Below are 16,154 nucleotides of genomic sequence, written 5' to 3' on the forward strand. Positions count from 1 at the left end.
AAGACAGACCCATGCTCCATTGGGCATACAAGGTGAAGAGAAGGAAGCAGCTGAGAAATTACTCAGCCGCTTGCAGCCATCTGGAATATACATGGTGTCAAATAGTTTTGGTAAAACTTTAAAATACAGAGTACGTTCTGGCCTGCATTCCAACTCAAATTTTGTCTCCTGCAGTCAGGCACAAGGTGTCTCCCACGTTCCTGCAGGAGAACCACATTTCTCACTGTTCTTCGTGTCAGTAAGGTGGCCAAGAAAGCGCCTCCACAATTAAAAAGTGTGAAAGCGGGAAGAAAAGCTGAAGTGAGAGCACTTCTTCCCATCAAGCAGGCCCAATGGCCTGCCAAGTCTCAGCTGAAGGCCAGTCTCTTACTCACATTTCTGCCCTGGGAACCTCACACTTAACTGCAAACTTTATGTAAACACAGCTTTAGTTGGATTAGAAATTAATCCTTTTAAACGTGTAAGACTATTCAATCAACTAAGTTGCCCAAGGAAAAGCAAGGAATAGCTCAGAGAACTAACATTTTGGGGATCTGCTGGATATATGCACGGTACAACAGTGCAGTAACAGCATTTGGTCCTCTTCCACATATATCTCTCAAAAAGAGTCCAACCTTTCCCACCTGAACCCCCAAACTTGCACATTTTTCAAAACACTGCTGTTGCAACTCGTTTTGGATCCATTCACTCTTGATCCAAACCCTACAGAATCTCGACTGGTATTTTGTTCAGCGAGAGATGTGACATCTCATTTAATGAGGAAAAAGCGTCAGTTGGCTATTGCTGGGAGCAGCTGCAGAAGCAAAAGAAAACTGCTTACTCTCTGAAATGAAGGCAAATTAATCAGGCTGGTTGGTTATCAACTTCTCTCATCTGTCTGAAACAGCAGAGGAACAAATTGGAGACACAGGATTTCCTGAAAGCTGCTGGAAGAATTTAGGTTATGCTCTATTTTGCTGGTTGTTATCCCGCAACAGGGAACTGGAAGAGATACCTCAAACCACAGTGCTAAATTAAAAACACAAACCAAATCAACCACCACCACCCCTCCTCCAAAAAAAAAAAAAAGAAAAAAAACCACACAACAAACTCCCAGCTGAGTGGCATTAACAATTCTAGCATAAGCTTGATGTCCAGATTGGCAGTGTCAAGGTTATGACACTGCAAAAGATTTTTTTTATCATTAGGGGCCAATATCTGCACAAAATTATCAACACTGCATTTGCTGCCCAGGCAGAAGTTTTGCTCGAGGCTGAGGGAGGAACATAGTCTTTACTTTTCTCAGGTCCAGAGGTGTTCCTTTCAGCACTGGAAATTCATCCTGCAGTAGTTGCTACTTGGCTATACCCGCTCTTTGGCTGAGAAAAACAAAACAAAACAAAACAAAAACCATACACTTTGGTCTTCAGAGATAACTCTATCATTAGGTAACAGTAGTCATTTTCTTTATTTAATAAAACAAATGCCGCCTCATTTTTTGCAATATTCTGTACCATACAGCTCCTCAAAGCAAATTATTTCAGAAGAAAGGATGAAGTAATGAGTTTGAACAGCTCTCAGACCAATGCTTGCACTTGCAGCTCCCTGAACGAAACAGATGACAGTGCCAGACTTTCTCCAGTGTAAAATGCAGTCAGTTGTACCGAATATTTTAAAGTGCCAAAAATAGAAGCCTGCTTTGTGGAGGATAAGGGTTGGCATCAGCTGCAACTACAGCATTCGTTACGGTTCATAAAACTGGCAGAAATTATCTCATTTTCTTTTTTAGAACATGAGCTTTTTTAAGCAGCTCTCCTGACAGAGCTTTTCCCTACTGAATCTATTTTAAAAGTTAGTTAACAAATCAGATTTAAAAATAACTACCACAATATATCTACTTCTGCTTACAGGTCAATTTAAATTTAAATAATATCAATACCAGTTTTCCTTCCTCACAAAACACAGTTTGAATTATGGGTTTGTGTAAGAGACCCCTTCCAATGACTGAAGTAGGAAAGCAGAGGTGGGACGTGGCAGTAGCCTCCAACCTGCTATGGGCCTTCAAGGTGAAGGTGAACTTAGTGGAACGGGATTAACTGTTAACATCTTCAGTTCACACTGCAAATGTGTTGCATCTGGCAGAAAAAGGACACCAGGTTTAGCAAAGGAAGGAGTAGGCCCCACCAAGTCTGCAGCTCTGCTTAATTCAGTTCATTTTCGGCATAGTGGCCCGTCTTCTGCATCACAGGACTCATACTCTACACCGCTGACACGTGTACTTTGTACTACAGGGGTTCCATATCCCAGTCTAGGGTAGCTGCTTATTATCTGGTGCCAGTATGTACCTGCAACACAGTCTGTGCCTAGGAAATCAGAGAGACTCAAAACTCAGATCTCACTATTTTGGGGAGAAAAACAAATGAACTGTCCAGGTCCCTTCCCTTGCGTGTTTCAAAATTTCTTCCCACTTTATCAGATTAAAAGAACCGCTGCGTCACACCAGCAGCACAGAGAAAAGGACCTGTCCGGCAGATCTGTTGTAAACCTGCAAGCAGCGAGCCCAGCTCTGAAGGTCCCTGAGAGAGGCACAAGTGTTTGAAGGAGGAACAAGAAGCCCTCTGTGGAGCTGGAAGATGAAGGAAAGAATATCAAAATCATAGCACTTCACTCCTCAATCTGCACAGCATATAGCAAAATGATTTCAACGTTCATGGCACTATTAATAAGAAAGTATTACTAACAGTATTATTTTTCTACTAGGGCTTTGCAAAAAAAAAAAAAAATCTCTGTGGTACTTTTTAAATTAGGGGATTTTTTAACAGATTTATAGAACTTTAGGTGTTCTATTAAGTTAACAGCAACAATCTAAAGTGCTGTCATTTAAACTAACACACAGATGAAAACAGCAAATTAAATAACTCAGACAGCAGCATCACTCATGCCCAGTTTTGTCAGCGCTGAGCAGGTGGGTACTAGCAGGGATGGACTGTGAAGCCCCTATTTACCAATACAGGAGGCTGAGTGAGAAAAGAAGCAATTAACGACATAAACAAAACTACTCGATCAAGTGTGACAACAAATCCTGCATGGGAGGGGGGGAGCAAAGGGACAGGACGTAAGAAATCTCAACCTCCTCACTGCCGAGACCAACAATTTAGATTTTAAAATATACACTATATGGTTTACACGACTAAAGAGAGGTCCTATCTAGGAAGGTAAAGATCTTTATAATCTGTAAGCCCAGAGCCTTTTGGGGAGCAGGAACAGGGAGAAGATATCCATTCCTCACCCAAAGCACTGCTGTGTCTTGCAGAGTACTGCCTCTGTTAGACCTAGACATCCTTCTTTCCACATGCAGCGCAGAAGAGTATGTCTAACAAAACATCCACTGAAACATGCTATCATCGCAAACTATAATTAACAAATTTTTAAAAATCAAGGGAAAACGACACATATGTTATTGTTAAGTAAATATCCAGAGTGTATACTGCACAGGATATTTAAATCTTTGTTTTCCTGAGCAAAACAGTTTGTTCTGTAAACTGCAAGACAACTTCAGTGTGAAAAACAGCCATGTGAAAAACACCAGGGAATTAAGGAAGGAACAGCAATATGCAGCCATGCACATAAACACTGACGATGATGAAAGAAACTGTAATTCAGAAATTTTTTTTTCTTTCTAAATTTTACTACTTTGAAGGAAGATGTCTAGATCACTTCAGCAGATGCAAACAAAGTTATAGGATAAGCTAGGAAGTTATTGCACTTGGTAAAGAAGGAAATAAAGTATTAAAGTATTCCTTAGAAATATTAGGAGTCCCTATTTAAAAATAAAAATAATAGAAAGACCAGTTGAACCTTAAAAAGCACATATAATTTCCAAAAAACATGTTTGTAAATTTTCAGACTATGTAGAAAAAGCAAGCAAGCAGAGCTTCTAGCCCTGCTTAGTGATCATGTCCCAGCACATAACAAGTCACACAAACTCTCCAGTTCCGTGGTCTTGCCTCTGTCATTACCAGTCCCTGAAAACGCGGACAGCCAGTCAACCGATGTGTCTTCCCTAGATGCAAAAGTATGCTGTTACTTGGTATTGCAACGACCAACAATGAAAAGATTAACATTGAAACACTGATCAAAGTGGGGATACTTATCATGATGTCCCATATTATAACATCACAATGAAATATCAACTGTATTGCTCTTCAATATACATTAGGAAACAACCTACTTTATACCTCCATTTAGCTTGATCTGACAGGTGTATGAGGCAATTTACCATCTGCCTGGCTATAATGCACGATCACGGATATACCAGGAATACAAACAAAACACCAAGGCGCAGCTCTCACCTTGGCCAGGTACACTTCACATTTTTGTACAAGGATCAAAGACTAAAAAAATTCAGGATTGACAAAATAACATTAAACCTTACTGAATTATTCATTTTCTCCAAAGAGAGCAGGTGACAACAAAATGGACAAGGAATGGAACCCACTATAATAGTATCAAAAACCTGAGCTAGCCAACAGATTTGATCGTGTTAAATGGCAATAAGCGAGGTTCTTGCAGAAATTGTTTCTGCATAAATATGGTTCCTTATACTGGCTGCTTAACACATCAGTGGATTTAGTCATGCTCATGTAAATCTTATTATTAAAATACTACATGATTACACTTGATAGACACAAACTGTTGAAACAGACAATACCAAATGTTTCAAATTACACTTTTTTAAAGGCAATCTCATACTGAGGATATAAAAAATAACGTTGCAGGAAAACAAAAAAAGGCATGCCAAAATCAAGTATTTCTTTGCTCAGTATACTAGACATGCACAGCATTTCTTATAAGCACAGCACTTTAAAAGCCATAAATTGTTCAGAGATTTGTCTGCCTTGCCAATTTTATGTAGAGGGCCAGAAGTCCCAGAAAAGCAGGTGCTATTTCAAAACACAGCTGAGGTCTCCAAAGCTTTAGGGGGATTTGGATGCTCAATTCCAATTAATATTTCAACCTGAGCCAGCTTCAAGAGCTCCACTAAGCCAGGAGCTGTAAAAAAAAAAAAAGTTTATGTTGAGCACATTGCTCATGATTTTGCAAACATGGATTGAGTGTGTTTAAGCTCAATTCTCAGTGTGGCTGCCGGTCAATGTTTCTTGCCCACCAAAAGCTGTCTCCAGCAGTCTCATTTGTCAGGTGCAAACACTCGTAAACATATCTTTTAAAACTGTGAGGTTTAAAGAATGGCATCAGCTCTGCGGAAAACAAAGCATCCTTTGCATTAGTCACTGAGATGCACCACATTACACGCATACTTATTTTCTTAACTACAGTTCTACAGCAACAACCAGCGCACATAGGCATTCACAGGCACTTTTTCATTGTCAAAGAGGCCCTAGTTCAAGTTTCAGAAAAATGCTTTCTCTTTCAGACACACAGGCACACCTTTCCCTGGAAACCTGAGATAAGCAGAGCAGGTACACAATATCCTGCCACAAAAGTGGTACCCTACATGGAAGATTTGGGATTTCAGGATCAAATCACTGAGACCAAGCCTTTACGCCAGCAATATTTCACTATAAAGACACCACACATACAACGTGGCAGAAATTCAAAGCCACTGTTGGCATTCCAGTTTTACAAGTGCCTGTTCTTTGGTAATGTGTGTTTAATGCATCTGACTCAAAATAAGACAGTGCTACCAACTACAAAAAGAGAGTAAGGAAAACATGTGATGAAATAAAACAAGCAAGCAACAGGAAAAGGGAGTTTAAGAGTTTGGCTGATATTCAAGAGCAAAAATAAAAGCCAGTCTTAGTAATGCTTTCAGTTTGGTTAAAAAAGTTTGTATTACCTGTCGACTTCCCTGCTTGGAGGAGCAGCTGCTAGTACTTCTTGAAGGAGACAACATCTTCTGGGATGCACCAAGGCTTTTTTCTTCACTCATGATGCAATACCATTTGTTTCACATAAGCTCACTTAGAACACCATTAAAAGGTAATTAAGAAATGTGTTGGAAGACTCCTGAGAGAAACGCAGAACTCATCCTTCATCCAAATGCAGTCCAGTGGCATGATCTGCATCCCAGGGAAATTCCTAAAAGGGGAAATAAAAACAAAAAGTCAAGTTATCAGATACTGTCTCTTCCTGTCATTCTGTAGCATGAATCATAATAAAGCCTTCGGTAATACAAGCTGACTGCACTACTGTACATTATTAGAAATACATTTAGCAATCAAGTCTCAAACAGGAACAACATGAATTTTGGATCCTAAACACATGCTTCAATTGTTACTATTTATTCAGAGGACAAAGTACAGTATCAAGCATCTTTTAAAATACTTAAATTCTTTAAAAAATAATAAAGACACATAGAGAACAATAAATATCTATATAAAATGGAACTAAACACCCTCAAAATGAGAAGAAAGCATCTAAGAAAATGTCTCCCAAAAAGGATGGTGAGTAATAAAAAACCCCCACTCTTTTTCCCAGTTTCTTGATAAATTAATCAAGTAAGCATGGCTTCAGCTTGTAAGGAAAAAATAATAAATCTCTCTACATAAAAGAGCAATACATAAAAGCAGTGAGCATGCAAACTCAGCTCACTTTGCACGACCGCTCTTAGCTGGAATCAGAAAGTTTTAACTATTGTCACATCAGTTGTCTCAGTCAGTGATTGGAAGAATAATTAACAGTCTGTTTAATAACAGTGCTGTTTGCAGCATGTGCAAATAAAAGCCATGCCAGAAACTCCCAATAACAGATTTCCAGTGTGGGCAGGAGTTGTCATGGTAACTGCATATTTTTTTGAAAACCAGACAGAGGACATAACACAAGGGTGATGCTCTCCAAAACCTGGAGTAGCAAAGCAGCTTTGTGAATTGTGTGTCACTTCAGATTGTGCCTTGGGCAAGGAATTCGCACATTAGGAAGAGTGTAAAAACCACCACTGAGGAAGATAAGGAAGTTTCCATACAGAGAAGAGAAATTTCCTTGCTGAAACAGGGAGGCAACTATTTCACAGTCCTCTTGCTTGCACTATCAGAACAGTCCTGAACTGGGCTCACTGGTTTACTGAAGTTTGCCGTTCATCTTTTCTTGAAGAGGCTCAAAAACCTATTCCAAGAGAAGCAGCATTTTAAGATCTCTAGTAAAGCACTTTATGTATTTTCAGAATTCGTTTCTCTTAAAAAACCAAAACACACAAAAAACCCCAACCAACTAACAAACCCCAGGTGCTATACTTAAAATGAAGAAAACAGTATGCTGCAGAAAACTTCTCTCCCTATTGCTATAGCCTGAAGCACCCAAATTCCAAACAAAGACCTTTTCCAACCTACACTGCCTCTTTGGCAATATAGTTTGCTGTAACATTTCAACCAACATGCCATCTTTTCCCCTGAAACAAGGTCTTTCTGCATGGCATTTACCTTATCTAGTTAGAAATACTCAGTTACCCTCATGGGTTTTACACTGAAATTACTACTGAGATTAGGAATAGTGAGTTTAGGAAAAGGTATAGTCACTTCCTATCTAAAAGATAAATTTGTGTGGCATTTCATTAAGAACTAGCACTTTTAACAGGTTTAGATTTCTCTCAATTTACGCAGGTTTTAAACTGTAGAGTAAGCATAAAGTATAACTTTCTTGCTTAGTTTCAAGCTGCATTTAGTAACAGAGTTTAATGATAACATCTCTGTTAACAAGCAGAGGTCAAATATTCACCACAGGAATGGAAACACACTTCCTGCAAACTCATTGTTCAGATACTCCCTTGCACGTATCATGCAGCAAGTGCTTTACTTTTTGGGCACACTCTTTGCTCACATAACCGCCTGTCCTCTTCACTGCTCCACATCCAAAATGAGCACTTTATCGTTTCCATTGGTGACTATCTGGCTTCTTGGAAAAGCTTGGCAGAGTGTATGGCAAGAAACAGGCTCTAATTTACAGTAAAATGCACTGAAAGTTGCTGTCATCGGTACCCTGAGGGTGTATCTCCAGGACACACTGTGTGAGAGTTATATGATGCCCTTTGCCTGTTTGAACACACAACGCAGGGGTTGCGATGTCCTGGAAGCATCACGTAACTGAAAAAACCCGAGGTCTCATGGACTTTAACACAAAAAGAAGCCATATAATCAGAAGAGTATTTCTATCATCACATCTGTGGTGTGGAGTCTAAAGGAAGTTAAGGTGTGGCTATATTAGCATTTTAGGACAGAGCTGAAGGGAACTTCTGCTGCAAATCTCCTGGTGCCCCTAGTCTTGCAACATTTAGGTTTGCACTGCAGGACAGTCTTGGAACACGGAAAGCAAATCCCTTTTGGATGAACTGTGCTCTAGGAGCACATCCAGTGCTCACAGCGTTGAGTCCGTGGCACCAGACTAGAGCTAGTCCTGACTAGTCAGTCCCATCCTAGTGTAGATGTTGGGTCCTCACCTTTAACTGACTCCCTACAAAGGTTCACTTTTACTGCACTGCTCTACTTGCTTACATTGACATCATCTAGACATAGACTTAGGCCACCTAACTATTTAAGATCTCCTAGGGCAACATCATTTGTCTTTCCCAATTCAGAAAGAGAGATGGGCACTTCTCCAGGGTCCCAGTAAGCTGAAGGTGATTCAGCCACCTAACCAGAGCTGCTTAAATGAGGAGCAGGAGACAGGTGGGATAAATCTGACACAAAGCACCTCAAGTATTTTGTCAGTCTGCTTCCAAAATGGGGCTTTGGAATTTCCCTTTATTCCTTCAAATTATTTACTACATGGGCTGAAGAAAAAGCTTTTAGTACCAGCCCTGAAGAAGTCAGGAGTGAAGTGTACCCTCTCTTCAAACTGTTTTATTATTTTATTTGTGTTTCCCACTAATTTAACCTACTACCTTGAGATTTCCAGATTTGAATGCGCAAGTGCATATTGAATCATTAACATGGCCCCAGCTCATCTGTGAAAACTGCTGCATGCTCCAGCAACTATTTTGTGCCTATTTTAAATTCTCGAGTTCAGGGGAAGGGGACAAAAAAAAAAAAAAAAGAGAGAGAGAGAAAAGAAAACTGTGGTTGCCCTTCAACAATAACCCATTTATTCTTCCTGGAAGGTGCAAAAACACTGATCTCACAAACCAAACTGGCTCTCATATTCTGGCTGCCAGCAGCCGTGACTGGGCCTCTCTAGGGCGACTGATGTTTTACGTTACTGGTGGAACTTAAGGCTACCAGGTACAAGCGCAATTACAACTTTAAAGCAAATGTAAAAATCAGTATTATGCTAACTAAGCTAAGATTGCAGCTAAAATTGATGTTTTGAGGCCATTATAATCCAGGTTTAATACATTTTGCTCCTCCCCGAGCCACACCGTGTTTGCGGCCACCTTTCCTCCAGAGCACACAGCACCACTTACTCTGGGCTACTCTAAAAAGACGAATCAAAGGTATGAGACTGAGGCAAATCCAAATAAATTTAGGACAGGAAATTTTCACAGGTGCTAAGTATTGGCCTAACTGTTCATTATCAAGTCAACAGCAGCAAAAGTAGGCCAAGAGAGTACTTTTGCAAATGACCTCACCAGGTACTTTTTAAAGAACTAAGAATACATGAGTAGCAAGTGTTATTTATAGCTACTACAGCCTAAACTTATAAACGGCACTATCTCTACTTATCATCTGGCACTAAGAACTTTATCATTCTGCACCAATTAAAGCTCATGCAAACATGATACTATGTACAACAGGAAAACCTATTTTTTTTTTTAAAAGTACCATCCTAAATTGTCTTCAAACCTTTGAAACTGCACTAATTCAAAGCAGCTTCTCAGTATCACAATTGATCTCTTGCAACTCTCAAAGCAATAACATTACAGCAAAATCCAAGTTTTTCCATATCTCACACAAAAGAAGAAAAGCAGAAATTCAGAAAAAATGGAAAACTGCACTAAAAAAAAAACCAACATTATGCAATTATTTTTATTACAGCTCTGGAACAAAAAGAAAGCCTTAACAGCTGCTTCAGAGCTGATTCAGCAGCAAAAGAACACTGAAGAGAGATTGTGAGCGCCAAAGCTGGAAGCGTACATCTCATTCTATAACTGTAGTCAATCAAGGTTTTGTGGATAGAAGAAGGGGAACAACAGAAAGCCTGATGAGAGTCATGTGGACACAGCAAGCACAGGACTGAGCAATCCAAATCAGACTTGCCAGCAACACTGAGTAACTGTCACAGAATTGAAAAAGAATCTGTATCGAAACCTTTGCTCTGTAGCTATTATTAAATCACTGAGTTACATTCACTCATGCCCACCTGAATAAACAAAACAATAGTCTTTTCTAACTAATACTTTCATGGCTTTCTCTATTATACTTCAAATTGTCAGCTTTAGTCTATCCTAGTGTCTTATCTGGCTGAAAAAAAGGAAAGAATTATTTATAGACTACAGATATGCTACGTATAACTACTGGATGTGTATTTTTGAGGAGGGTATTAGCTGTTCCTGATTTACCATAAGATTCGTATTATTGAAGGGCAAAGTGCACAAATACTGTAGTGTTGCAGAAGAAAACTTCCAGAAGCAAGCATTTAAAAAAAAGCTTAAAACAACTAAGTTATTAAATTGTCTTTGAAAGCAAACGTTCAAACAGCAGGAAGTATTTCAGAACTGCCTACCATCAGACAGGCGCCATCTCTAGACATCGACCGAATCACAACCTTTGTTGAGCAGATGCTTTCATTAACCATAGACACATGCTACTCTCTGAAGTAGTCTGTGATGCAAAGAAACAGTTATTTCCATCTAGCCCACCTCCTTAGGGAGGCTGTTGTAGTAACGAAATCACGCTATTTCAGTGACCCAAAAGAGGAAAATCTAGTTCAAACAAAACTCTCTGAATTGCCTAATCAAGAGCTACACAGAGTGGGAAAGGGAAAAAGGTAGAAAAATGACAAATATACTCCATGATTATATTTCATATATAATGTTCGGTTCACGATAAAGGAAAATCCTGCATGTTCCAATGTATGGAAAGCAAAGATCCAAACCAAAAAACCCAGAAACAAGCCAGTAGAATACATCCCAAGGAAGACAAAGAGCACCACATTTCCATATCAAGTCTAGTCAGACTCCTGAAGCAAAGCAAATATCTGCTGTTTCACTAGCCCTTGAGGCAAATAATCCAATCCTTATAAAAATCTTATATAACTTTAGAAATAGTCAATTAGTATCCTGAAAGATAAGTCTATATAAAAATACCACTTTTCACTTACATCCATAGAAACTGACTGTAATACTGCATGCAACATGATTCACTTTAAATGCATAATCTTGACACTATCTCTACCCCCCAGGAGATCTGCAATAGATGACACTTCTATAAAAAGAATTTGCTGCGTATATATTCTAGACAGATACGTTAAAAATCTTGGTGACTAGCAATAAGGAAAATACATGCAGTAATGTCTGTATTATTATGGTAATTAGTTAGCTGTGAAACCACCTTTTCCACTCAACTTTTAATCGCAGTTGAGAAACATAACTAACAAGACTGACCTAGCTCACAGTCAGGTCCTAAATAATGAGTAATTCTCCTTGTCCCCTCACCCCTTTCAGAAAAAGACTTGACTAAGGTTCAAGGTCCTTAGGGACATGGTTTAGTGCCAGAGTTAGGTTATGGTTGGTCTCGATCGTGAGGGTCTCTTCCAGCTGAAATGATTCTATGATTCTAAGTACAGCCCAGCAGCTCAGGGCTCTCCAGCAGGAGCCACCAGACTGAGTGGGGACCCACGTGTCCCCTCCAGCTTTTTGTGAGACCCTCACACACACGACTGAGAAGCCAGAAGCTGGGGGACCATAGGAACCAGTTTGTAACCCAGTAACAGAGGAGTCCACAGTCTCCCTGTCAAGAGGACAGAGCAGAAAATAAGAGCTCCTGAGCTGCGACCAAAGCCTGCGCTGGGAGCACACACACTGCATGCAGCAGTGCTAATGAGGTTGCTCAATTAATAAAGAAGCAGTGGGTCTGTTTGCACTGGAAATGCCATTCATCTAGCGAAGAACTTACAAGTGAAAAGACAAAGAATGATCAGGCTTATTATCATTTGCAGTAAGGAAAGTAACAGGCACATGGTATCATTTTACAGTCTGTACTAAAATCCTTGGAGAGGCCCATCTGTTAATGATAATGTCCGAGAGGTGGTACGAGTGGAAACATCACCATCAGAACTTTGGTATGAGCTTGGTCACCTTTCATTTTTCTGCTGTTACTATTTAAAGCTTTGCTTTGTTCACTAAAACAAAGATATTCCACTGACACCCCAAGGCTTATTCCTTTTTACAACTGCACTCATTATTACCAAAACGTTGCTGAGATACAGACTGTTTGTTCTCCTAGATCAGTTTTGATAGTCACAGTGTTAATTCTGGAAGTCAATGCCTTCTTGTGGAAGTATCTGTCAGTCTGCCAGCATGTAGTAATTCAAGATCTTAAGACAGCACTGTCTGTACATCAAGAAAGAGACATCACTTTCCTGTCAAATCATTGAAGGCATCCAAGTAACTTTGAATCAGACTGTCTCTTTATGACCTGATAAGCTGCATAATGCTGTGAGATGCATAAATCTGCCAAGGTTGACATCAAGCAAAGTATTTTATTAAACCAGCGGACATGGTTGGTTTAACTATGGAGAAACAAACCCCAAACCAACCACCTTTGGTTTCAAGTAGAACAGCAAATAGGACTATCAGAAGAGTTTTGGTGACCCAGGGATGATATTTACCAAAGTCTGAAGAAAAATGTCATAGGTTATGTATGAACAGCAAACACAACGCAGAGACCCTTTATCTCGTTCAGGAAAACCAGATGTTCATTAAAGAGTGGCAGGATCCAACAAGCCTGCTTTGTCCTCTTTGATGTGGTGTCTTCCTTTTCACACTTCGGCATCATCTACCTTCTAAAAAAACCCCAAACCAACCAACCAACACAACGAACCAACCAAACAAACAACACAAACAAAAAACAACAACAAATGCCACCACAAAACAAAACCACAACAAACCAACCCCACAGCAACTCAAACTCAAACAAAAACCTAAAGGTCCCCTTCCCAGATACCTGTTTTTCTATAATACACTGGATTTGTCCTGTATGTCTTGTGTATATCACTTAATTTCTAAAGCAGGCTGATGTGGCCCCCGGTGAAAATGAATTTGACACTCCTGTTCTAAAATATAAAAGTTACAAAGGAAACAGCATTTCCCTCTGAGAATGATTAGTGCTTCTCCTTTATAAGCAGGCCTATTAGATCAAACTTTAAATATCATTAACTTTAATGACTGTGGTAACAAGATTCAGTTCTTCCTAGGATACACAGAAATTCATTTACACACCTTATAAAGTCTAATGACCAGGAGTTATGAAAATGTCGCATTTCTTCTTGATCAGCTTCAGAGGCTTCTGTCTTTAAGTCCACTCCAGTACACCTTTTTCAGCATACTTTACTACATTAGTATTTATGAATGCAGACAGAGCTACGGCTTTCTTTTACATATTATGGAATTATTTCTTTACAGAAGGTCGTTCATATTAAGATAGCTTGAAACATCAAAAGAGGTATGTAGTATTCTGAACAATGGCAGGTAGTTGTTAGCACATCATTGTTAACCCTTTCTAACATCATCTTAGGCTATGGGCCACCAACTGCCCAACACTGTGTTTCTGAACATGAAATATGAGAATAAACCTTGACACTTTAGAGATGTGTTGTAGGAAACAATTAACACGATTAAAGTCTACTGAAGACAATTAGTACTATAACTGCTAAGTATCTTTGTTATTAATGCCAAAAGTAAGAGTTTGTGAACTCTCACCTTTCAATTAAAAAATGCAAATAAAAAGAAAAAAGTGTACAGAGGAATGTGTTTATTTTAAATAAAAATTAAAGTTTTTAAGGCTTAGGCTGAAGCTCCTCAAGGACAGACAGGACAATGCCTGCAGTGCCCTTTTGCTTGGAAACACGTTGGAAACAGTTGACAAGAACTGTGAGAAGCAGACGTGGATGGAGTGAACCACGGCCTTGGCAGATTCTACATCACAGCTGGTCTTAAATCCATTCATATTTATGACTGTGATGAACACCTTGACAATGGGAACCAAGAAAGAGGTTCCACGGATCAGGTTTTGTGCAACATTATCCTCATGGCTTAGGATAAAGATGAACTGAAAGAGACCTAGAAGCAGAGAAATGCAAGATATGGGAAACCAGATAATAAATCTGAATAATTATATGCAATGTTTTGCTTAAGTAACACAGAATGAGAAAGTATCAATCGCAATAGTTTGGTCAGCAAAAGCAGCAGCAGGCTGGAGATGAGGGTCTCCAATCAGGTTAACAGGGTTGCTCTGGAGCAGGAAAGAGACCATAAAAGGGATCTTCTCCCCTTCTCAAATGATAGAACCCCACCACCACCTCCTCAAGTTCTGAAATGCTGGAGGAGAACCTGAATCAGGCTAGGGTTACCTTAGAGGCTCTACTTGGACAGGGCTGGTAAGAGAACTTTTGACCTTGAAAAGGGAAGGAAGTGAACACGAAGCTCCAGAAGCAGCAACCATGCTTGGGAAGAACAGAAGGTCCCTTTCGGACTGAGTGCTTTCATGTCAGATCTTGTCCCATTGCTGCCTAACTGCAGCGGAACAAAACCTAAAAGCAAGTTAGGAGACTGGCCAAAAAGGAAGGCTTCATTTAAGACTTTGTGAATAATGTAACACATTTACAGACCGCACAGAACAAGCAACATATACAGAGTTCTAATGCACTAAGTTTGTTTGTATGAGGCTACCACAGTATGACATCCCAATGTAAAACACGGCCTGCCTGCAGCAGTAGGGGTCGGAGTCAATGCAAAGCTGCTGAGAACTGATACGGGTCTCAGTAGCAGCCCAGTGCCCCCGCTGGCAGATTAGAGCTCAAATACATATCCACTTTTAGAACCACCAAAACAAGAAATTATTGCTCTCAAGCAATTTGTTACTGTTCCTTTTCTGGAGATCAGTAGTTCCCTCCTTTTTTTTAAAAAAAAAAAAAAAAAAAAAATCACAGGAGCCCTTCCTATTCCACTGCAGTGAAGAATCATTTGTCACAGGGGGTAGTTCACATACTTTGCTTTGGCCAAATGCAGGGGTGGTCAGCACCAAGTTTCGGGGGAGAAAGTGCAAGCAGTGTTACTGTCAAATGATCCAGACAGACCTGAAAAGGATACTCTGTCCCTAATCTTACATTTAGATTCAGGTTAGTGCTAGCTACCAGCTATTTATTTGAATTTAATTAAAAACAAAATAAATTCTGCATTATTAAAAAAACCAACCAAAAAACCCCACTTCAGCTACATTCCCATTCTCAAGCATTTTTAGAAGTTTAAAAGACAGAAGTTTTTAATTAAGATGCCTCAGCAATATGTAAGAATGAATAATTTACAAATAACTGGATTTGAACTCAGTGAAAGGGTGCTACAACTTAACGATCCATATTTGTTATTTCTAATGAGTACACTCATTTTGCACTTCAGTTCCAGTGGCTGTAAACAGGCTATAGAGACAGCAGACAACAGTGTGAAGTGTTTTACAATATGTGCAGTCTCGCATCTTGGTGGTTTCACAGCATTTTTGAGGTTGGTTATACTTGAACAGCAACTAACAGCTTTGATTTTAATTATAGGCTATAAAAGTAGCAATAAGCAGAAGTATTTACAAGTGATGTAGATTCCCCTTAAACTGGCTGATATTAGAAGAGTGCCCCTATTCTTGGTTTTCACCTTTTATCTCTCTACTCTCCTCTCAACTTCTCATCATTTTTCTGTTTGTTTCTAAAATGCTGACATATGGATGGTACTGGCTTTTCTAGACCATCAGGACTTACAACACAAAACCTAATTAAACCTGTGGTTAATTATAAGTAGGGCAGCATAAGCTGCATACTGACATACTTAAAAAGACGTTTTCCACTATTTTTCATATACTGCACTTGAGGGATTTCTAAAAAATCCCAACCAAACAAAAAACCACAACACAAAACCAAACACACCACAATTTCTTAGAGGAAGGTGCTAAAAGGGTTTAGTTTTAATAAAAATATGTCTAAAATAATAACATATGAAGTTGCATGAAACATAATATTATAAG

The 16,154-nt window shown here is 39.3% G+C and overlaps 1 protein-coding gene across 3 annotated transcripts in view; it reads right to left on the bottom strand.

The window, feature by feature from the left end:
- OSBPL3 (oxysterol binding protein like 3) overlaps window positions 1-16,154 on the bottom strand; it is a 91,763-nt gene that overhangs the window by 42,046 nt on the left and 33,563 nt on the right. For all 3 annotated transcript variants that reach the window (XM_065627451.1, XM_065627453.1, XM_065627450.1), the window contains exon 3: window positions 5,837-6,078. In XM_065627451.1, coding sequence (XP_065483523.1) covers window positions 5,837-5,929 — 93 coding nt within the window. In that variant the 5' untranslated portion in view covers window positions 5,930-6,078. The remainder of the gene's footprint in view (window positions 1-5,836; window positions 6,079-16,154) is intronic.

Source organism: Caloenas nicobarica, chromosome 2 (assembly GCF_036013445.1).
Source record: "Caloenas nicobarica isolate bCalNic1 chromosome 2, bCalNic1.hap1, whole genome shotgun sequence".
Classification (NCBI taxonomy): Eukaryota; Metazoa; Chordata; class Aves; order Columbiformes; family Columbidae; genus Caloenas; species Caloenas nicobarica.